Below are 23,738 nucleotides of genomic sequence, written 5' to 3' on the forward strand. Positions count from 1 at the left end.
ACATCAAGAAGAAAATCAAAATATAGAACATCTATTACCGTGCCATGTGTTCTGGCGTAGACAGTGATACTGAATGTTAAAGATCTCCCACAGAAATACGTGACGGAAAGGAAAGTACGGGTGCATGTAGGAGTATAAATAATTAGATTAATTGGTGCCATGATGCAATAAGGGCATTAAAGTCTTTGAATCCACAACACATAGTCCATTCAGTAAGGTACCAGAGGAATAAATTATCTGAATAATTAGATATTTAAGAAGAATTGTAACAATAGTTACACTGACGAACAATCTATTCAAGGCAACAAACTGCATCCGACAGGTAAATGTGGCTCTCCACATGGACCAAATAAGGGCCGAAAGGAGGGTTTACTGAACTAAACAAGGTGGGGAGGAGGAGAAGGAGAGTAAATTTCAGTACCATATACTGTATTATCGAAAAACAACGTGTATTTTTACCCGCAAAAACATCCAACAGGCATAAAGAAACTAGAGTGGGTCTGAGAGCCGTTACATAGATTTTCCCACTACAGCAGCTTGTTTACATTTACTTCTACCACCACTACTACTACTAGACGTAGGTGATGAGTGGAGGCTACGTTGACTGCGTTAATTCCTTTTGTCACTTTATGGTAAGTGTAATTTTTATATCCCTCTGCTTGCTGTGTGTATATATAGACCTTAAATGATACCCTAGGGCACAGAGCTGAAAACTACTGGACTAAATTGTCATAAGCGAGCTTTGGGTAGAAGTCGAAGCTTGGCCGGGGGAGGTTAGGCTAGTAAAGCTTAGCTAGTAGCCATGCCTAGCTTGCAGTCGACGTAGCCAAAAAGCTATTCGGCACCTAGAGTAGTTGGTAATTTGCAGAGGCGCTACTTCTAGGAGCGAATACAGACCAGGGGGTCAGGGCTACTATAAGATTAGGCTATTAGGCATTTCAAGGTGAATGTAATATAACCAGATGTAGACTACCTTTACCTGAACTAGTCTGGGACGCCGAGTACTAACCTGGCCGGGGAGGTTACCCCCCCCCCCGGCAATTCGTGGCCCCTTACTCAGCATTCAACCCATCTACTTGTTAATTATGGTAGGCTATTAGTATTGGCCCAGGCTTGAAAGCCTGTTGTAGCCTAATTTAGAATAGCCTGTGATAAGTAAGGGTTGGCATAATATTGATAAATGTTACTTGAACACTGAGTTCATAATTGACTACAATTTTAAAATACTTCTCAGCCTATAGGGTACTTGAGTAGCTTAATCCTAGGTTACAGTTGAGGCTGTCAGTCGAGAGACATGCCAAGCGCCATCCTGGGTCAAAGTATTTTGTAATTTAATTTATTATATTTTAAAAATGGCACTTGGCAAGTTTCTCGACTGAAAAGTTCAATTATAAAGTACAGTGTAGTACAATAGCCTATTGCAGAATGGTTGTGCACTCCTCATTCTGCTATGGATAATCATATAGGGTTGGCCAGGTTCAACGTGGCCAAAGCCTACCCCTCTAAGTAAGGGCATTGTAGGGTAGGATAGGTTAGGTTAAGGGAAGGCTAGGGTAGGATGCTTCTTTGTTGGAATTTGTCTTTGATCTTCTTGTAAGTTGGCCGTGGCATGTGGAATAAGGCCTGCCTTGCACAACTCAACTGAACTTTTACCAGATGTAGCTATATCTGAGTTAATTTTGATGTTCATGTAGTGATAGCTCATGATAAGTTAATAATGTTAAGTGTTACTGGTAAACTTATAATTGATTATGACTGAAAATACATGTGAACCTATAATAGAGTAGGTTTATATTTAAAATATAGTTTTTTTCAGAGGGTTTGTGTTGTAAATTAAAGGAATTGTGATATAATCTTCCATAAAGAATGCTTGATAACTTGGTTAGGATAAGACATTTGTATTTATAACAGATTTTTAAAATTTATATTTGCTTTGCTGCAACCTAAATTGACATTACCTACTTATGCTCTCAGAATTCATTTGCAGTACAAACCATTTTGCTTGTTCCACTGATTAAGAGTGATTTAGGTTTGTTTTCAATTGCCATGTACCTTTGAAAACATCTATTGTGATTCAGAAGCAAGATGGAAATGTGCAACTTTCTCTTGGAAGAGTTGTGGGGTTTTGAGGTTAGTAATTATGTTTAGCAACAGCGTAGATTGAACAGCAGCGGTTTTCATCCTAGTTTATGTAGAACAATTAGAGAGCCCATGCAAATATGAATCCTTGTATTATGGAGTGTGTCCATAGCTTCCTTCATTCTGCTTAATACAATAACCTATCATTCCTTGCAACAAGAGTGAAGGTACTTTTGAGTGATCAGGTCCCCTTCCCCCTTGCTTGTTTCATTATTTAATGGATATTTCAGGCTCAGGATTTAATTTCACCATTAGGGTCATTGGTTTGAGCCCTTAAAACAGATATTGTTTAAGATATATTTTTCATTTTATAATAGCTGATTCATCAGTTTTATTATTTTGACCATCCCATGTATTTCGTTAAAAAATGCTAAGAAAAATTGACAGAATTGAAGTCATAGACTAATTGCCCTGTGGATGAGGAATGATGACAGGCATGTCTGAGAGCTTTCTTATTAATGTGAGTCATATTGCCACTGACAAAACATTCTTTTTCAGTAATCTTAGAAGCATGCTACCACAGAAGTTGTAGCAGTTTAGTACTGCAGTGGCTTTATACAAGTTTCATTAGAAGCAGGTTAAAAGTAGTGTCCTATTTTTTGAGGGGATATGAAATCTGTAAAGCATAATCCCATTTCATCAGATGTTGAAAGATGCATGAAATGAACTAATTCTTGTTTTTTATGTTAAGTTGGGTGTCTTGGTTTTAGTGGGGGAGCAGTGCCAAGTCCTTCAAAATACTTGAGAATATGTGTTACAGGAAGTAATTGGCAGTGCAGCTCATGTCTCCACTTTGATATGAAACTCAACACAGCTCTGATTGTAGTAGTTGGTACAATGTAAAATATTTTAATGTAGTTTTAAATTTTTATGTGATAGTTTCTGATCATCATTGATTTTGGCAGTGATAAGTAATTAGAGAAGTTAGGTAATTTGCATGTGGACTGCAGTATATAATTAGCTATTTTCACCCTTTGTTCTTATACACTGCGTATTTAAGTTATTATTCCAAAAAATACTACATGTAACATATCTTCTTGATTAAAATTTTTACCTTAACTATTTATTCTTTCTTATGATTATTTTCTTTTTTCTTTTTTCTTTGCAGGTTATTGCATTACTACAAGAGCCTCCATTTAACATTTATCCCCTTGTCATGATTACCCTTGAAACATGAAAACTTAATCATAAGTAAATTTAGTTTCAAAGGAAAAGTCTTTTTGTATTTAAAAATCCACAGCAGGAAGTTGGAGTTGATTTTAGCTGATCTGAAAAGTCTCACAAGTATACATGTAGTAAAGTCTTCCCATAAATGCACATCCATCATTAGAGAAAGCTCATGACTGAATAGAAGTCCTGTGGTGCAGAAAATATCTTTTCAGATCTCTGATGGTGTGCTTGCAAGAATACTTGAATTCATGTGACGTTTGTTTTAAATTTATACATGAATACTTTTATTCTGAATTAATGCTTTGTGGAGAAGCATGATGAACTTTAGCTAAAAATTAGTCATTTTGAATAATTTGATGAGGCTAATTGATGTGGCACTTATCGGACCCAAATCAAGATGTCTTCAAGTCGTTTTGCAAGGTAAGTAGAAAATTTCTGCCTTTGTGAATATAGCTTAAGGTTTTTGTTGTATAGTTGTATTGCATTACCAGATTCTATGTACTGTATACTAGTTTGCAAAGATTTTTATATGAAATAGAAAATGTGAAGTCTACAAATTAGGGTAAGTTCACTTAGGATCTCATATGAGAGCAGAATTTGATCTGTGAATACTTTGTGAATGAATGTTCTAGTGGTTTGGGTAACATTCGAATCACTTTTAGAAGTACGAATGTGGTGTCTTACTAAGAACATAACACTTGATTACATCATACCCATTACTTAACAATAACCTAATTGTGCAGCCACACAGTTCTTCAGACCTGGCAGGGTATACAGTACATCTGGGCTCCAAAGTGCCTCTAATCAGGTACAGTTGTCGCTCAAAATTTGTGCGTGTTAGGGGACCTAACACCGTTTTTAAGGAACGTTATGAGATAACTGGAAAAATCTTCAGATCAAGTGCTCTTTGAGGATTTCTCTCCATATTCTGTTCTGCTTTTTTTGCTGGCTCAGAACAAAGTACAGTATCTGGCGATGCTACATCATTTCTATTTCACCATTGTAAGTATTAGGCAACCGTGTGTGTGTGTGTGTGTGTGTATGAGAGAGAGAGAGAGAGAGAGAGAGAGAGAGAGAGAGAGAGAGAGAGAGAGAGAAACACTCCGGTACTTTACTAAGAAACTAACTCCCCTGCATACATAATTGTCTTATACACAGGCACCCTCCCACTCTCCTTTCATATTGCCAGTTTGCACAGCACAAAACAATGAAAAACAATAAAAATTATTAATGCTAGATCATTGTTTCCAGTTTAGGCTGATGCACATTGAGTGCTGTGCACTGTATAGTAGGATACATATGTAATAATCAGTTACAGTATTCATTTACATTTAGTTATAAATTTTTTCATAATACTGTCCTGTGTAAGAAATCCTGTTTCCATGATTTTATTATTCTTTGAATTACTGTATATAACCAGTAATGGTTATTTTAAAAGGTATAATGGGATTTAAATGGGCATAAACAGTTTGCTTGTATGATCAGCATTTCTTTAGTACTCTGTTACATACAGGGTTTGCATTCATGCTTGGTTTCCTGTTGATGGGAGAGTGCAGATAAAAGTATATATATCTTCAATTGCTTTTTGCCTTGGTGACTTATTAGGGTGTACTCACTCTAGCAAAACATATTATAAACTTAATGTTGCCAACCTATCGCTTACATATCACAAACATCGTGAAAACAAGTGGATAACAGAAGTGGAGAACCAATCTTTGGCAAATGCTGGATAATAGTAAGAAGCATTGGTTAGGACTACCAATTAGTCACTTAACCTGTTTGTGATGAAGTTACTGACAAGTATTTATGATGTTTGACTGCATTGTGGATGCATCCTTAGAAGAACTTGTGTCCTAGAGATGTTATAAGTGCAAGTGAGAGAGAGAGAAAGAAAGAAAGGAAGGGAGGAAGGATAGAGGTCTGCCTCATCTACCAATAAACAATACATGACCATTGGAGGCGCTTCAGGATTTTAAACTTGCTTTAACTTATGAAGACGAAGTAAAAGAGAATTTGTCAAATATTGTTTTAGGCTATATCTGTGAATCATGAAAATCTGCTGAATTTTTAGTTTAGAAGGTATGTTCAAATGACGAAATTTTTCGTGTTGAAACTTGTTAAGGCAACTTCATGGTTGGTTTTGGGGAAGGAGCCTAATTCATAAGAGGCCTGTTTTGGAGGGGGGAAAAAAACGAGTTTTTCCAGAAAATGAAAACTTTAGTGCATGAGGTATCTAAACGAAATCCAGACTTTTTCCCACTTGCATATATGTTTAGAGATTTTTTATGTATGTATTTACTTACTTGAAGTACTGATATTAAATACAGTACTAAAAACTGGGACAGTGTCTTTATTTCTTTGAAGTTTTATACGACTAAGGTTCTTAAGGGAAATGGCCTTGCTTGTTAGTGATATACAGCACAGTTGTTATGTTCAAAGACAGTTATGAGTCAGAAAACCTTTAAAAGACTGTATGATATTGTGTAACTCTAATGAACTTTTTGGGATACTTGGAAATAATTTTTCATCTTGTAGTTGGTAAAATATATATTGTAATGGGTAATATTCTTCTGGGTGTTTGCTTACAGCTATTTAGGTATGCCTCATGCTTTATTTAAAACTAATTATAAAGGGTACATGTACATCTTTTATATCCAAATACCATACTGTGTCATACATCCCTGATTGAGCTTGGTATCTGTTGGTTTTAAAAGAAATGACTCAATACAACAGTTATCGGATGATTATTTACGGGCTGCTTCAGAATAAAAAACTAATTTCTGTAATTTTTATTTTTTTCAATTTTTTGCAGTGGTGAAGATCTGTTTAATGCGAAAAGCAGAAACCAAGTTCTTCCTTCGTGGGGCGTGAAGGAGAGCGAGGTATCTGGATCTTGGTTTGAAGAAAAACAGGTGGAAGCTCGCCTTCAAGACCGCCATGAATTGATTTCGGAATTACGATTGGCAAAGAAGTAAGATGTAAAAACTGTGGACTGCCTAGCATTATGTTTTTCCTTAATTTTATAATTTGGTATAGTGGTAGAGTGTATTTTAAGCCTCATCTTCATAATTTGTCAGTGATCAATAAATCTTCCTCAGTCAAGAGTAGTTGTATCTTGATACTATAAGAATGCAATCCCCTGTTTCTGGAAATCCATTGCTATTAGTTCCAATGCTTTTAGTGTACAGTATTTACTTGAAAAAAAATTTCCATTATGAAATCATTTGTTTTAATGTTAAAAATACATTTAATGGAACAAAACCATTTTAATTTCAGAATTATTGTTTCTGTAAAATACAGTAGTATAAAAACTCAGACGTCCCAATGTACTATGAAATAATTGGTCTGATGGACATAAGATTTTTTTATAAGTTAATTTTTTTATACAAACCAATATTTATAGCCCATTTCATTGTCTGTTTGTCCTAGACATGTCTGTCTAATTTAACAAACCAAAAGAAAAACGACAGCCAATAGGTAACTGCACCTTTGCCAACAGATCTCAGAGTCCTTTTTGGTTAACTGCCGTACTGTTTGTGGTTCGGGCAATTAACTCAGAGGATAGATGTGAAGAGTGAGACCAGATAATTAATAATAGGCATGTGTTGAAAAAAATTACTGTTTTATAAATCTGGCTTCACTGCAAACCCAACACTAACAGCTGAATTGAAACATATGAGATAGATCCCAATTTTAATTTGATGACGCCATATGATCTGTTATTAAGAGCTCCTGAGATGATATATATGCAGCTTTGAAGCCCTGATGGAGTAAAGTGAGAGGAAGGTAAGTGTGCATCCATTGTGAAACTCAAAAGAAGAAGCACTTGACTCTAATGTAAAGGACAAAATCATATTTGATGGAAAGTGAAGATGAAAAGGATAAATTAATCAGCCATTTCCAGAACTGAATAGGAGCCCATCTACTCATGGGTAATGCCCCTGAGATAAAAATATACAAATGAAAAGTAGATTGGCACCTGCTAAGTATCTTCTGCTAAAACAAATATTAATAGTTTTCATAAAAAGCAACAAAACAGTGAGTTCTGATATCATAGACACTCATTTTATTGATTAAAAAGCCACAATAATATAATTGATAAATTGTATATTTTAAGACAAAAATATACAAAAAGGGGATAAAAACGAGGAGCTTTCGACCGTTTTGCGCAAACGGTCGAAAGCTCCTCGTTTTTATCCCTTTTTTATATATTTTTGTCTTAAAATATACAATTTATCAATTATATTATTGTGGCTTTTTAATCATTATTTTCGATCACAATATAGTGATGCTCCACAGTTACTCATTTTATTGTGTAAAACATGGTATCCAATAAAAATGTCTCCTGCTAGAGATGCACTGTGTTATATAGTTTATGATTAATGGCTTACAGCATATGCCAGTAATCAAAATTTACCTCTGATTTCACAGCTTGTTATGTGCAATGTACGAGTATGTAGAAGTGTTGCTACCGTTAATTTTTGTCTTTTCATTTTCTTATCTGTAGTTTATGCAGCTTCAGAATTTCTTAAATTATATACAATTTACTGAAGATATATTTTCAGGGACCAGCTGGCTGTGGGTAGATGGATAGACAATTCAAAAATGGTACTACTAGTTCATCAGACTGGCACTTTTTGGGAGTATATGGGAGTGGAGACAGACATTGGTCGATGTCTCTACCCTGAGGAGGCACTTTATCTTATTGAGATGGTAGGTTCAAATATATTGTATTGATCACTTTGTGTCGTTAGTTTTCAGTTATTGTTTGATATAAAAAGTGTAATGTAAATATTTCCAAGTGGTTTTATAAGCTCTATATCATGTCAATTTACAGATGGACTGAGATGTCATTACTGTTTCTGTCTGACCTTTATACAAGAGGTGCTTCCTTACTATTTTGTTTATTAACACAGAAAGACTCTTAGACATATGGCAAGATTATTTTCCCTTGTGTATGTACTGTATTCATTTCTTTCCATTATGGTTTTAACTTAATGGTGCATTTGTTTTTCACTTGAAATGCTAGCTATGAGACTGAAAAGAGGAAGTCTGCAGTCAGATCATGAATATAGTGATTAACCAACCTTTTGAAATAGGAAAGTTTTTGTATTTTTGGTGGGAAAGTTCAGTAACAATCATTATTTAATATGTTGCACTTCGTTTTTTCTTTTCAGAAAAAATGTCATAAATCTTGCCTTTCATATGATTAAATGTTCAAATTAGAATAGTATAGCTGCATTACCTGGTGTATTGTATAGTTCTTGAAACTAGTATTTTAAAGATTTTGTTTGATGAGCCTGTTTAATTTTTTTTTTTCTTAAACCAAACTGTTGTTGTGCTGATGAATTTTGTTGCTGTACTTGAAAGAACTATGAAGTTGATGCATACAGTCACCATCCTTCTTACGAACATTCATGTTATGAACATTCAGAGATACGAACAGACAGGGTCACAAATTAAAATAGTGTATGCCACCCGTAAGTTTAAATTTTGCTCTGTGCACATATTCTGGTAGTAAGAAGTTTTGCAAAGAACAGAAGAACATGAGGAAGAAGCTGATTATCCCAAATATTCTCATGATTAACTACCATGTATTCTTCTTACAGTCATGAGAATACTCCTACTTATTTCTATCTTCCCGATATAACTCATTCTTTGGTGAATTCCCATTTTCTATATTTCCTCTGCCCATAGGAAATGTTTAGTATGTATTTTTGTCAATAGATGGCAGTATGCATTGTGTACTCTGTGAACTTCCAATGTCAGATGCTGCTTCTGCAAAATTCTTTCTAAGTTCATAACATTCAAAGCATGGAAAAAAATACTAAATTATGAATGCTGTATGAATCTAAATTTTATTTCCTTCTTTTTACCTTTCTAATATCCGAAGTAATTCTTTATAATACTGCATGATTTAAAAATACAGTAAAAATAGTATAATCCATTACCCCCGAGTTAACTCAGGAATGTAAACATCAACAAAAATTATGCACTTTATCTTAAAAACCAACTTACGAACAATTCAAGATACGAACAGCTGTCTGGAACGTAACTCGTTTGTTTGAGTCGGGTAGTGACCGTACAGGGTTGCTGTTTAGTGTGTCTTGAAGTGCTTTCAACAAAACATCATAAGGTTTTTCTTTCTGTCATGGCATAAATATTACTTGTCAAACTACCAGACAATAGTAATAACTTATTAACAATCAGATTAAAGGTATATTACAGTAGCTAGTCATTGGTACAGTGGTTAGTGTCTTGGCATCCTACTCAGATGTACTATCAATTTAAATTAAGAAAAAGATGAGTTATATTGCCTTAGATAAGGCTACTGGTAACTTTGGGTTTATATGTAAAAAATTATGTTGAAGTTTGAATCTGAGAAATAGAATCTAACATAATTTTTTCTGTTTATAAATTGTTACATGAAAGGTAATGTGAGGAGGAGCCTTCCATTGATCTCAGTTGAGAGTTGACCCTTTGGCTCAATTATGATGATTCATCAAAATCCAACCATTGAGTCACATGTTAACCCGTCATTTTCACAATTTCAACCTGCCGTTTTATTGCAGTTTTGACTCTTGATTTATTGTTTGATTTTTTGTCAGCATATAAGAATAAATTACAGGTATTCTGCTTTAAAATTAGACCAGAATGAGTATCATAGCACAAATAGTAACTTCACAGTGTGCAAAATAAGATGTTGCTTGTCACAGCTCTTTCTCTGGGACAGACAGGACTTACAAAGGCCAGTGAGGGTAAACTAGAAAATGTCTAATTGTAAAAAAGAAATGAGTTTGCAATATTTTTTTTTATCAATTTTGTTTGAATTTCCAAGGTTCTTTGCACCAGAGTGAATTAGGCAACACTTGATTTCTTGCTCCAGAGTGAAGTATATTTTTTCTACAAAAATGATTTTGAGTCACCTTGATTGGAAGTGGATAAAAAGTTTCCTGTTACTCTTAAATCTACCACTTATGTTATTATTTCAATTCTTTGTTCCAGGGGGAGTTGGAAGTAATGTTTGGAGATATGCCATTGAGTATGCAGTCTGCTCAGAGTGTTATGCTTCTTGATGAGTACCACCTGGATCTGTATTTTGTTTACTGTCATCTCGCACGTTCTGGATGTAAAGTAGTGCGTCATCAACCACACATCAGATTCACAAGTAAGAGATAGCAGATGTATGTACACTATTTAAATACAGCATACAGTATTTGCAATGTTATTGTTACAAATTTTCATTTCAAATTGTGTATGGTTGGTAATAAGAAAATTTAAAACTGCCTTCAGTATGTTTCACTCAGTTTAATGTATGGTGTATCAATAAAGTGGCCATTTTTTGGCACCTTGGAGGGTTACCACTGTGTGCCTGGTGTGGCACATTGTACTTGGTATTAATGGTTCTTTGTAGTTCCACTTTGCCAGTCTGTTGTCTACTTTCTTAAACTTTTCATCAGATGTCTTGTTTCTTCCTACTGAACAATTATTCAGTTTCTTTAACCTCACCTTGTCGTACTTACCACCTCTTTCAAGAACAAATCCTTCAGGCAAGCATTATTAGGTTATGGGAATGTGATCCAGTTGCATTGTTCAACTAATTGAAATAATGATAATTTATAATGCATTATAAGCAGGCCTGAAAATTGGTGATAGAGACCAACCTCCTCCTTGGGGATTTGAACCAGGCAAACATTATATCCACTCATTCACATAAGGCATTATTCATTATCATTGGAGAGTTAAATATACCTACTCACGTCTTGAGAGGCGGGTAGTGAATAAAACCATAAATGTGGTCACAGTAGTCCTGCTATGATGCCGGATTATACAGTATATATAGTGGCATATTTGGTACTACTCATTTTATTCCCTTAATAACTGATTGGATACAGTGTCAGCCTGGCAAATTGCAGGTGAGAATTTCAGATTCCCAAAGAGTTATGTCTGTATTAGTAATAAGAATAATAATTCACCAGTTACGTGTTAAAATTCTGATACTTTTTAAGTATCAGAATATTTTTTCCTAAGCACCAAGATTGGATTTTAACCCACCCCTCAGTTACTGACTATTTCAATGTTCAGCATTTTGCAGTTATGATGTATATCCCAGAGATTCAGGTTCATAGTGAGACTTTGCCCTGACAATGCACAGTTTTTTGTGCAGCGTTTTTTTCAGTTTTGAATGGTGTATATTTTCTTTCTCTTGATAGGGTTTTTTAAAAACTATGAAAAGTTGTGTTTTTGAAAGTGATAGAACAAGTCTTTTTCAAGTGTTTTTAACTCTTGATATGTTGTTAGAAATATACTTAAAAACTTAAAGGTTTACAAGGAATACTGTCATCATTGTCAGAAATTGGTCTTTTTGTTATGGTAGGCTCGTCTACATGTATTATCAAACCATGGCTGGTCATTTGTCGTAAATTTGGTTACCTTTCTAGGGACATATTAAAGTAACGATCAGCATTTCATTTAACTTCTTGGGATCAGGATCTAATATAACATCTGAGATAGTAGGTGCCTGACAAGCTCTTAATGTTTGAAGACCGTGAATGTGGGCATACATATGGTTGAAAGGCGGGTATAACAAAATTCAGATTGCCATATCACTGTTTTAGAGGGAACTAGTCAAAAATTGAATCCACAATTGCAGACAGTTGACTAGCTTGTTTTATATCACTTCTGTTTGTAGATGAAATGAGGTGGCAGTAGATGGTTCTTATTATTTAAGTATACAGTACTGTATATATTGTTCTTACTCTTATTTTGATTTTTCTAGAGTATGAAAAACAGATTCGACTTGACCAGCATCAGGTGAAGAAAAATAGGAAAAAGCTGAAGTTGAAAGCTGAATCTTCAAAGGAGTCATCACAAGAAAATGTAAGAGATGTACAATTGTTGCCAGAGAAATTAGAAAATGACGAGGAAGTGGTAGAAATAGAGAAGCCAAACCTGGATGCAGCTCTCAAGGATTTTTACTCTGTTATTGGAGATGATATGTCTTCTTTAACTGAAACACACAATACAAAAGTTTTAGAGGTTTCTAAAACGGATAGCAGTAGTGAGAAAGCTTCAGAAGTGTATGAAGTTATTAATTTGTCAGAGGATATGAGTGATTATGAACGAAAAAGGCATGAGTATTTGAATAGGTTTCCTTGTATGTTAGGCATGACCTCTCAGATTATTTATGCTGAAGAACCTGACCTTCTCCCTGAACATTCTAAGCCGGTTAAAGAAGTATATAAAATTTCTCTTGAAATTCTCAATTATTACAGTAGGTATTTAGATGATGGCAATCAAAATAATAATTGGAAGTTTGATAAGAGAAATAGTTGGAACAGAGGCCAATGGAATGCTTCAAGGCAGCATAGAAATAACAGAGGTAGATTTCAAGGTTTTAATAACGCACACGGTCGGTCTTACAATGATGGCAGCTGGCTTAAAGGTGGAGGAAACAGTGCTAACAGGGACAATAGACTAAGTGGTAGAGGCACTGGAATGCATACGACCAATGACCAGTTTGTTAGAGGGAAAAATGAAGATAATGTAAGTGTTGACAAATTTTTGTCCACTGTAAGAAATGAGAACATTGAAACAGAGTATAATAGTGGCGCATGTAACAGATCAAGTGATGATGCCAGTAGTGCTAGGATGATAGAAGGGAGAGAGAAGGACCCAAGGGACAGGTATAGATTTAGTAACGAAGATGATGCTTTGCAGAGCAGTAGAGTTTTAGGAAGAGGGTCATTGCATCACGGTCATGTACCTGAGGGCTTTCCTAATAGAGGAGACAACATACCACAGGAAAACAGATGGGCTGAGAATGGAAAATATTCTGGAAGGCAAAATAAAAATACAAGGGATGGTGATTCAGAAGAAAGGAGGGTTAATTGGCAGGATGACACAAGAGAGAATATTCACAGCAGAAGCATTAGGGATCAAAATATTTATGGTAGTAGAGAGAGGGAAAATATTGATAATAGGCAAGCAGTTCGAAGGGAAAATAGCAGCAGATGGCAAGATGAATATGAGAGTGAGAAAAGGGCAAGAATGAGTAGTGAAGTAACAAGGGGGAGACCGGAAATATCGGAAAGAGAGAGGTGGGACAGGACTAATCATAGGAATGATGAATGGGAAAGACCAGAAAAGGTCTTGGAAGAGAAGTGGCGTAGAACTGGGTTCAGTGATGATGATAGGTGGGAAAGACGGAGTAGTCTATCAGAAAATTTAAGGGACAGGGCTGAGCAGAGTTATGATGTTAGATGGGATAGGCAGGAAAGACCACTTGAAAAAAGGTGGGATGGCACCAGCATGGACTTTGATAATAGAAGGGAAAGGTGGGCAAGGTGGCCTGAAGATAGACAAGATTTGGACTGTAGAAGGGCAGGGTATAGTGAGCTAGGAGCCGAGTGGCAAGGAAATGAATTTCAGCATGCAAGAAGAGGTGTAAATGAATCTTTAAGAGGGTGGAGGGATGATATGAGGAACCCTGAGTGTATACAAGAGAAAGTAAGTGATAGGCAAAGGGATAAATATATGCAGCAAGATGAGATGGATCAAGATAGAAGGGCTGATGAAAGATACCAGCATTGGAGAAAATCTCAGTGGGATTGTGACAGAAGAAACGATAGTAATGTTTATAGTGCTCATCAAAATGACAGAATGGATTCTTGTGGCAGGAGATCAAGTGATTATCAAGAAAGTGCAAACACAAACAGATTCCAAAGTCATGAAAATAGAACTTACTCGAGTGGCACAAGAAAACCTGATTGGCATCAGCATGATGATAGATGGTCAGATCAGAACTCTCAAAGTGATAGGGTCTGTTCCAGTGGTGAAGGCAGATCAGATTATTCTGGAGAAAGTTTTGGAATCAGAGGTCACGACCCTCGTGAAAAATGGGGCTCATCACATACCTCTAGAAATTCTCCTGATTGTCATCAGTTGCCAGAGAAATCATCCGTTCCCTCCCCTGGTGACATGGCATATTCAAATCAAACACCTTATGAGCCTGAAGTAGACTTGACAGTCACCCCAGAATGGAAGAATAAAAGAAGAAGAAGAAATAAAAAAGGTGGTTATGACACTTATCCAAGTTACTTGGTTAAAGTAAGTTAATGCCTTTAATTTTTTTTTATTTAAATTTTATGAGACTTAAAGTAGTAATAATGATGTGTCACTTTATTTGCTGTTTTTAAATGACATATACTTTAGTCACTGTTGTCACTAAACTAATGTGCATTCATGCAATATACAACTCTCTTATTTTGTTTATGGTTACTATATGGAAAGATGCAGTTAGAGTTGTTCACAAAACAACATTGTTCACAAAACAACAGTAGTTTAACCAGACCACTGAGCTGATTAACAGCTCTCCTAGGGCTGGCCCGAAGGATTAGATTTTATTTTACGTGGGTAAGAACCAATTGGTTACCTAGCAACGGGACCTACAGCTTATTGGGGAATCCGAACCACATTACAACGAGAAATGAATTTCTATCACCAGAAATAAATTCCTCTAATTCTTCATTGGCCGGTCGGAGACTTGAACGTGGGTCAGCAAAGTACTATCCGAGAACGGTACCGACCTGTGCAATGAGGAACTACACTCAAAAGGTGGCAGGAGATCAGAATTCCACAGTGCGCTTATAAAGTGGTTTGAGCTCCAGCATAGCAAAGGTGTAAGCATTTCCAGGGAGATGCTCATAAAGCAGTCCAGAATTTTCATAAGAAACTTAGCCTAACGAATGACAGTGATTATTCATAACCTTTTTTCTACTTTTGATAACACAGCAATATATATGTGGAATGAGCTGGCAAAATTTGTGTCACTGTCGGGGCTATCCATTGAAGGAAGCTGGAGGGGAGAGAGAGGAGAACTACTTAAGTAGCGGAGTAGCTTAATCTACACACACACACGAGAACAAAAGTTTTGCGATATAGTCATGATGCATCTTTATGCACCACTCAAAGGCAATACAAAATGACATTTTGTTTGACATAGTTGATTTTGAACCAGTAACTGTTGTGAAAACTCCCAAGCAGACCAGCCCTCCCCATTCTGGTATTTTGCTGCCCCTGTCCCTAAAACAATACCCATTTATGAGTTTATATGAAATGTTAAGTGTTGCCATCACATTTTTCTGCTCACACAATGTTGGAAGGCTTTTTATTCACTATAAATACAGTACAGTGTATCCACATATTTTGTGGTGGGCTGCAGTTCCATGTAGATAATGTCGAGTTGTGGATAATGCAGATGCAGATAATTAAGGTAATACTATATTAGTAAAATACTTATTTTACTAATAAGTTTTATGATTTGTGGATACCGTAGATTAGAAAGAAATTAAAGGTGGATGACATTACATGTAAAGCACTGCAAACGTGGTCTCCTTCCACCTTTTCAGGTTACATCTCATTAAGTCTCCCCGACAATGGACAGTTCCTAACTGAACAGCACAAGCTCTCTGACAAGCTGATTTCTCGCCAGTTAGTCTTTTTTACCATAAGTAACTGATTATTGTACAATACAGTCATTAATTCTTGTATTGTTCTCCCTTCCCTATCAGTGGATTTCATTGAATTCTAGATTATAAATTCCTATAATAATTTTGTTTGAATAAAGGCTAGTCCTACAATAGTGGTGCACCTTACAGTGGGCTAGGCTCTATATGAACTTCAATTGTCATATATTATTCACAAACCAGAACAAGTGAGATTTATATATTGAAGAAAGAAAAATTTATTATTAGAATAAAAAACTATTTATGCCCCATGAAATGTTGCTAAGCTAGTCTTGGTTTTCAGCGTTTCCCAGTTATTAGACAAACCTTAGTCCCAAGGTAATAAGGTGAGGGTATTCTTTACTTGAGCAGCAATCATCCTGACTCCACCAGGAATCACCTGTTCTTTCTTTTGTGAAGATAAATCAGTCTGTTCTTTGAAGTACATGCTGAATTTATTTACTGATAAGGCAGTGATTTGTATTTTATGATAATTAGTTTGTACAAGAAATAATTTTATTTCATGAAGGTTCCTTTTATTATCTCAAATGCCATCATCATTACATAGCCTTTAACACTGCTGGATGCATCCTGGGCCGCAAAACAATAAGTTCCAAGAACAGTTGCAACACATACTCGGCCAACTCCCTCTTTCTTAATTTACTTAATAAAACTTCATTCTATGGCTGCAAGGGGGTATTGCTGTCAGTGCAGCTCACATGCAATGTAGGCATTACTGAAGGGCGTTTGCAGTGCCACTTTAGCCCATAGCTTTATCTCCATTCTTGTAAATTATTCTTCCAAATTATTTCAGTCTTGCTGCTACCTTTCATGTTTGAAACACCTCTTCACTCAGGTCTGCAGAGTTAGCAGCATTGGTCTGGTGTGTGCTCTTGAATGTTTTTTTGGAATTCTGTCATCTGTTCAGCCAACTCCCTCATTCTACAATTGCAAGGGGGCATTTCTGTCAGTGTAGCTCATATGCACTGTAGGCATTACTAAGGGGTGTTTGCAGTGCCCCTTCAGCGCATAGCTGCATCCACTTTTTAGCCTATTCCTTTACCTCCATTCTTGTAAATTATTCCTTCAGAGCCTTGCCACTGCCTTCATGTTCGAAACACCTCTTCAGTCAGGTCTGCAAAGTTAGCAACATTGGTTTGGTCAGTGCTCTTGAATGTTTTTGTGGCACTCTGTGCATCTGTTTTATGCAGTTTTCTCTGTTTGTGCTTTGGCATTCACAGTTGCTATGGGCTTGGCAGTCCCCATGTTCCCAGTAGTTCTGGTATCTTCAGCTGTAGTGCTATCCACTGAATCAGGTTGCTCTCGAGTGTCTGACCATTCCACCTTACTAGTCCGTTGCCATTACCATGATCAGTCCTCAGTTTTTCGAGCCTTTTTGGCATACTCCTGCAACTTCTCAGGTCTTGTAATCCTGACCACCTCATTGCTTTCACCCTCTTGTTGCAGCTGCTTACCTCACCATAGCTTCTAGCAGTGATGTCTTCATGCACCTGTCTGCATATTATTTTATGATGAATGAGTTTGTATAAAAACTTGCTCTATTTGGAAACAGTCTCGCCTTACAAAGATAATGACAGATAAAGTAGTGATAAGCAGTTCATTTAGCTTAAATATTTTTTTAATGTAAAATCTTCTCAATAGCTCTCGGTGAAAGTTAATTCGTGGAAGGAGTACAAGGATATTGTTAATTCCATGTCAGAAGGAAAAATTCTAAATCAAGGTTTTGGTAAAGTTTTGTGGAGAGGACCCTCAGTACCACTCGTCAAACCTTCCATGGCATCTACTTTAGGTAAGATATCAAGTTTTTTTGTAAACTCCCATGGCATTTATTTTGGGTACACCAAGCATATCATAAACTATTGTGGACCTTTGTACTGTGCATATCATGAAGATCTATCTGCCAGAATCCATGAATGTCTATAATTTTTAGGTGGCTTACATTATAGCTAGAATTTATTTTTACTTCCTTTCAGAAAATATTTTGAGTAATTGTTGTATCAAGACAGAGGAGGATGCCAACCCAGGTGAGGTGCATCCTATGGAGGGTTACTTGGTGTTGCATTATGATGTGTATCTTCCTAATATGGCATATAGAAAATCAAGTCCATCCATCCCTGGTAAAAGAATTACTGTGATAAGGTAAGTAGGAGGTAATTTTAGCTAACCTAAAATGACACGTAAGTATACTAGCAAAACTGTTTTGCAGAATTTGGAATGAGAAAAAAAATACCAATGATTGCGAACTGAAAGGTTTAGATAAGGTACCAAAGAAAGTGACCCGACTGAACGTTAGTTGTAATGACAATAATTAGTGTGATAATTCTAGATAGGGTGGAGAAAGAAATTGATAAAAAGCATAGAGATAAGCAAAGTGGTTTTAGAATAGGCAGGAGCTGAACAAATCAGTTGTGTTAAAAGATGTTTTGCAGCAGTGAATATATAGAAATCCCTTCTGATGCCTTTTATTGATTATGAGAAGGCTTTTGACATCATCCACAGATGAATATTATGGAATGTCCAGCATCACTATGGCATTCCCATGAAATTTGTAAAAGTTAACTGAAATTATCACTGAATGAACTAGATGCACAGTCAGTGTTGGTAGGGTGCTACATGTGAATGTTATTTCACCTTTGTTGTTTGTCCTTCTCATAGATTTTATGTCATAGCTGCAACTTAGACAGAGATCTGTCCTCCTGTTTATATTTTAGTCCTGATCAGTATTAGTGAGTTAATTGATATGAAAATTTGGCTATACTACAACCAAACATGGGGCACTTTCAGCCATTCAGTGCTTAAGACTGAAAATGAGTTAGAGTGGTTGGACAGCATGATGGAAGAAAGTGGGAACAGAGGTTAAGTCAAAGGCTAAAAAAGTGGGTTAAGGGACACTGCAAACAACCTTTAATAATGCCTATAGTGTTCCACATGAGGTGCATTAACAGCATTACCCCCCTCCAGGGACAGTTTCATTGGCGGCACAACTCGCATCTCGTACAGAGAATAAATTTGTTTCTCATCTCCCCATAGATTTTCTGGTTTTCAGGGTATGGTCATCACAGGAGAATCTCAAATCTTTTAAAACTGAAGGCCATCTTTTTGACATTCTAAGGAAGTATTCTGTCTTATGACAGCCAAAGGCAAGATAACCTATATTGTGACAGGCATCACAAACATTGTGGCTATGTAAAGAATCAAGGGCTATGAGACAGAGACATTTTCTAGTTGTTAGACTTCTCCCATGGGCAGAAAGCAAAAACTCGGAACGTTTTGAGATTCATCCCCGTGAAGAACAACTTAGCAGTAGACTACAAATTCTCCAACCCATAAAATGGTCATTTTATCCAGACATCTTTCAAGGCCCCTGACTAGGGATTAAACCAAGATGATGATGATGATGATGAAATGCAAGTGTAAGAAAAGAACTGGGGCTGCACTACAGAAATTACCTATAAAGCTCATCATCTAACCTTACTTTAAGTGTAAGTCATAAAAAGTTAACAACCTAAACCCAAGTAAACCTTTTCAAATCACTGAAGAGGTAGAAGACTTCCTGGAAGGGGCAGAGGATCATGAAAATACACAAGCAGTAAGCAAGAAGTCTTTATCTGAGGGAGTAGTAAAGTCTCATTGCAAGTTTCATAGACTCTCCATCAAATTTTACTCTGATCCAAGATCCAGGATGGTGTTGTCTTTGCCATGATGACGAATCCCATGTGGATATATTATCCGTTAACACTTCAGTTTTTATTGGTGAATTGACAATCACTAAAATCTCTAGAATTTGTGAACAGAATGTATGGCAGAGATATCACTACAGTATTTATTTAGGTTCTTTTAGTGCCATTAAAGTTATCATGAAACAACCAGCTGTTTAGAAGCACCCCATTTATTTTGCATGCCAATTTTTGTTTGTTCCTACACATATACAAACCTTTGGTCTTTACACAGGATTTAGCTTGCAGACACGAGCTAAATCATATGTAAAGACCTTCAGGTTTGTATGTTAGGAAAAACAGAAATTATAATATAAAAAATTTGTACTTTTTATAAGGACTGAAAGGCCAAGGATGGTAATGTTGTGTTGTATCCCATTACAGATCAATCCCTTGTAACTGATATGAAATAGCCTTTCTGAGCTTATAAAAAACAAAAATTAATATGCAGAATAAATGGGGGTGCACTCTTATAGAACTAGAAATATCAGAAAATCATACATCAGTTGACTCATGTTCATCATAATAGCAAAGAAATTGTGGTTTAAGACTAGACTGAGGAAAGATCATACTACTTATTAACCCACTAGTTATGATGCTTGGTGATGGCCCACTAGCGAGTGATCTTTTTGATATCCTTCTACCTGTGGAGCACATATTGGTGGACTGTCCCAGGTATGTAGATGAAAGATGAGAACATTATAGTTCATAGTCCATAGACGTTTTTAAGTAATGATTTGGATAATCATCAGGACTTAAGACATTAAAATTTTTTGTTTAATCATTTTTATTTATTACTAGATTATTAATAATTTATTAGTTTTACCTTTCACCTGTTTTCATCTAAGTATTGAATAACCAAATAGTCCCAATGCCAGGTCATCATACCAGATTTTCCTAAATCAAAATCAGATATAATAGTGCAACATATTGAAGGTTGTAGATTTGCTGTATCTTAGGTCTTTTATTGTTTTGGACTAACAGTGGGCTCTTCAGGGGAACCAAGAAACTTTTGCTAACATTTTCATATGGATGTTCTTCGGAAGACTATGAAAACATTCTGGGATACATGTCAGTACATCTAATAACATGGAAGCTGTTGTCTACTGGTAATTTTGCCACACACAATGTAATGTAACGCATTATGACTGACTGTTCAATATTTTTCTCTGATAATGAAAAAATGTTAAATGAACTTTGGGACTTTTTGTTTACAAACTCCTGACTAGTCATGTTCACTCGTAGAGCTTTGGATTTCTTTCCGGAATCCAGGCTCTAAGACAAATCTCCGGTGCTCATTTAGCCAGTCTGGGTAGCAGTTTGATCCATTTCTCTTGAATAATGATTAGTACCATTACAAATAGTGAGTTTACTGTAATGTGAAAAAAACCTCTCCAAAAAAACTGATACATACTACCTAAGCTGTCTACTGAGCATTTGGGGATCCAGGGGCACACGGATTTACCAACCTGTTTACTAACCTTTTCTTTACAGGGACTGGTGTTGCTAGCAGTTAATGAACCATGAATGTGAAATTTGAACATTTTCATTTCAGAAATGGTGCAGTTCCTTCATTGAAACAGATTCAGGAAGTTACCAAAAGGTTTCCAGATGAAGCTCCTGTTGTTTGTGCTGTTGTGACAGTGGGGGAAGTAAGACTGTACACGTTATCCCCTATCACCATTCCTTCATTGGGTTCAAGTTGACAAAGCTTGTTGAAAGAAAAATCTTTATTGCTGTATATACAGATATTTATATTGTAAATATTGTATGAAGCAGGCTTTTATACAATCATGTGCATTTAAGACTTTGTACTGTGGTTTTTGAATATTTGTACTTGGTTACAAGGTATGGAAACCAAGCAGCAGTGGTTATGTTGAGAACTTACAAAGTTTGACATTTGTGTGGACTTTTGCAGTTTTGACATTGTAATACAATGTCTGAATTCTCATGGTAATATTAGCAAAGTGTACTGATGCTTTAAACATTGGTAATTTTATATATTGGATTTAAAAGAGCTTTTGAATCAAAGCCAGTACAAAACTTAAGTATTATCAGTCAGCTTCTACATCTTGTAATCAATGATATATTTGCAGTTAAGTTTTGAAAATGGGAAAAGACTACAAATTTTTCAAGTAATTTATATTTTTCCTAACATACAAACCTGAAGGTCTTTACACAAGGGTATTACTTTCAGCACGAGCTTGGAACAGCCGTTTAACTTTGTTTTAAACAAAGTCATTAACTGCTGGCGGTAGGGGTGTGGGCCCCACCCACCCATTGGTACACACTCACTTTGCCTTTCGGCCCAGGTATCAGAATGAGGGGTGGCTGAGGTAGGCAAGCAAGAACACAGTCTTGAGGGTCAGATCCCTGTCTGACGACTCTCATAAAGGCTTATAGGGTGCACGAGTCAGGCTCCATAAAACTAGTCATGCCCCACTCAGGGGGCCTGAGTTCCCTGGGAGGACAAGACTACTCAAAGCTTCTCAACAGCATAGAGGTCTCCCACAAGGAAGAGAGATCGATGCCTGTCAGGCGAAGGACTTGGTCCAGGGCAGACCAGTAGCCCTTAATAGCCAAGATGGAGACCCCTCTTCTCACGGCGAAGAAAGACGAGAAAGTCCACTACCTGCTGAAAAGTAGTTCCAACTGGAGAGATACCCATCGATGACACCAACCACAGAAGATGGCCCATTTCCCCTGGTACAAAGCCACAGAGGATTTACGAAGGTATTCAGACATTCTCGGGACTGGTACCAGTGACACAGGGGTCTGTGGAACAGATCAGGAGTGCAAATGAGAGAGCCCTTAGCCTTTTCCATGGAAGGCAGCTGCCCATTAGAAGCCCTACGGGCCCTCTTATGGCTGAGAGAGGCAGCCTTTTTCCTCCGCCTGCTAGCTTTGGAAGAAGGGGAGGAGGCCGAATTACATGACAGATGATGACAACATGCGACTCCTCTTCAACCTCTTCCTACGGTTGCGGCAGGCCTTTTCAAATAGGGAGTGGAGAAGGACATCCCTCCAAAGGGAGAGAGTCAGAGGGAGCACTTGGGGGCACAGTACAGGAGGCAGGATTGTAAGAACCACCACTGTAGTTGTGGTCCTAGACCAGGTAGACATCGTGACCGTAGCCGTAGTTACAGTCACAGAAGCAGCAGTCACTGGAGGGGCACTAGCAGCCCTCAAGTGCAAGATCAAGCCCACCACAGAAGGCTCCCCCAGGAGGCCCATAACTTAAGCCCCTTGGGCTCCACCACACCTGCAAGACAAGTTGGGTTAAAAGGGACAATCTCCCTTCACCTCGAGGGGGAATCCCCCCTCCCCCACCAACCAAACGGAGACCACCAGCAAAGTCGTACTGGACTACTGCCTCCCCCTCCCACTCCAGCTCTATACTGATGAAGCAGTAGGAGACAGTGAAGGGGAGACCACTCCCTTAGGAGGCAGATTGGTTGGTGTCAGGAAGGATCTAGAGAGAACCCTCAGTGTCACCGGAGACGTATTGCAATCCGAAGACACCAGGGAACCCTCTTCTCTCTTTTCCTTTTCCGGGCAAGTTGCACCCATTGTTAAGATTGATTACATACGTGTCTTCTGTACAAAGTGCACAGAGTATGAGGGTCTATCTCAAGAGAGGAGAGGAAGCGATTGCGGGGTTTGTTGGTGCCAGGGAAGGCCCTCATGAGACAGCTTCCTCTCCTTAGGCTCATATAAGTCGTGGGTTTGCATTGTATGTTAATATAAGTAAAACAGTAACAAACACTCATATATCAATATCACAATCAAACAAAAGTATGGAAGGGTCAAACGGTCAGTTGGGCAAAGAAGACGTCTACACTCGACGGCCACCAAAAGCAATCTGAGTAAGTACCGATGGGTGGGTGGGGCTCCCACCCCTATTGTCGGTAGTTAACTACCTTGTTTAAAAGTTGAACAGGTGTTTCCAGCTCGCGCTGCAAGTACTATCCTTATGGAAAGACCTTCAAGTTTGTATTTGTGTAGGAACGAAGGACCAAATAAACTTTTTCTTTTGGTCTACATGTATTTGAAGATTTCTGCTTCTTGATTATTATAAATGTCTGAATAGAACCATTTCACAAGTGAATTCTGTTTGTAATAATTTGCAGTGTATAAGAATTGTTGTTATAGTGTACACCAAAATAAAAAGAATTTTTTTGACAAA

General features: G+C 37.0%; 1 protein-coding gene across 1 annotated transcript; it reads left to right on the forward strand.

Annotated features, from left to right (window-relative positions):
* Positions 1-81: 81 nt before the first annotated feature.
* On the forward strand, positions 82-23,738 carry LOC136845139 (homeobox protein 2-like). The gene is made up of 9 exons (XM_067115073.1): positions 82-632; positions 3,248-3,729; positions 6,122-6,280; positions 7,875-8,022; positions 10,315-10,477; positions 12,089-14,418; positions 17,478-17,625; positions 17,810-17,975; positions 21,108-23,738. Exons 2-9 carry the CDS (start codon positions 3,707-3,709, stop codon positions 21,256-21,258), a joined length of 3,288 nt encoding a protein of 1,095 aa, XP_066971174.1. The 5' UTR covers positions 82-632; positions 3,248-3,706; the 3' UTR covers positions 21,259-23,738.

Source organism: Macrobrachium rosenbergii, chromosome 13 (assembly GCF_040412425.1).
Source record: "Macrobrachium rosenbergii isolate ZJJX-2024 chromosome 13, ASM4041242v1, whole genome shotgun sequence".
NCBI classification, from domain to species: Eukaryota; Metazoa; Arthropoda; class Malacostraca; order Decapoda; family Palaemonidae; genus Macrobrachium; species Macrobrachium rosenbergii.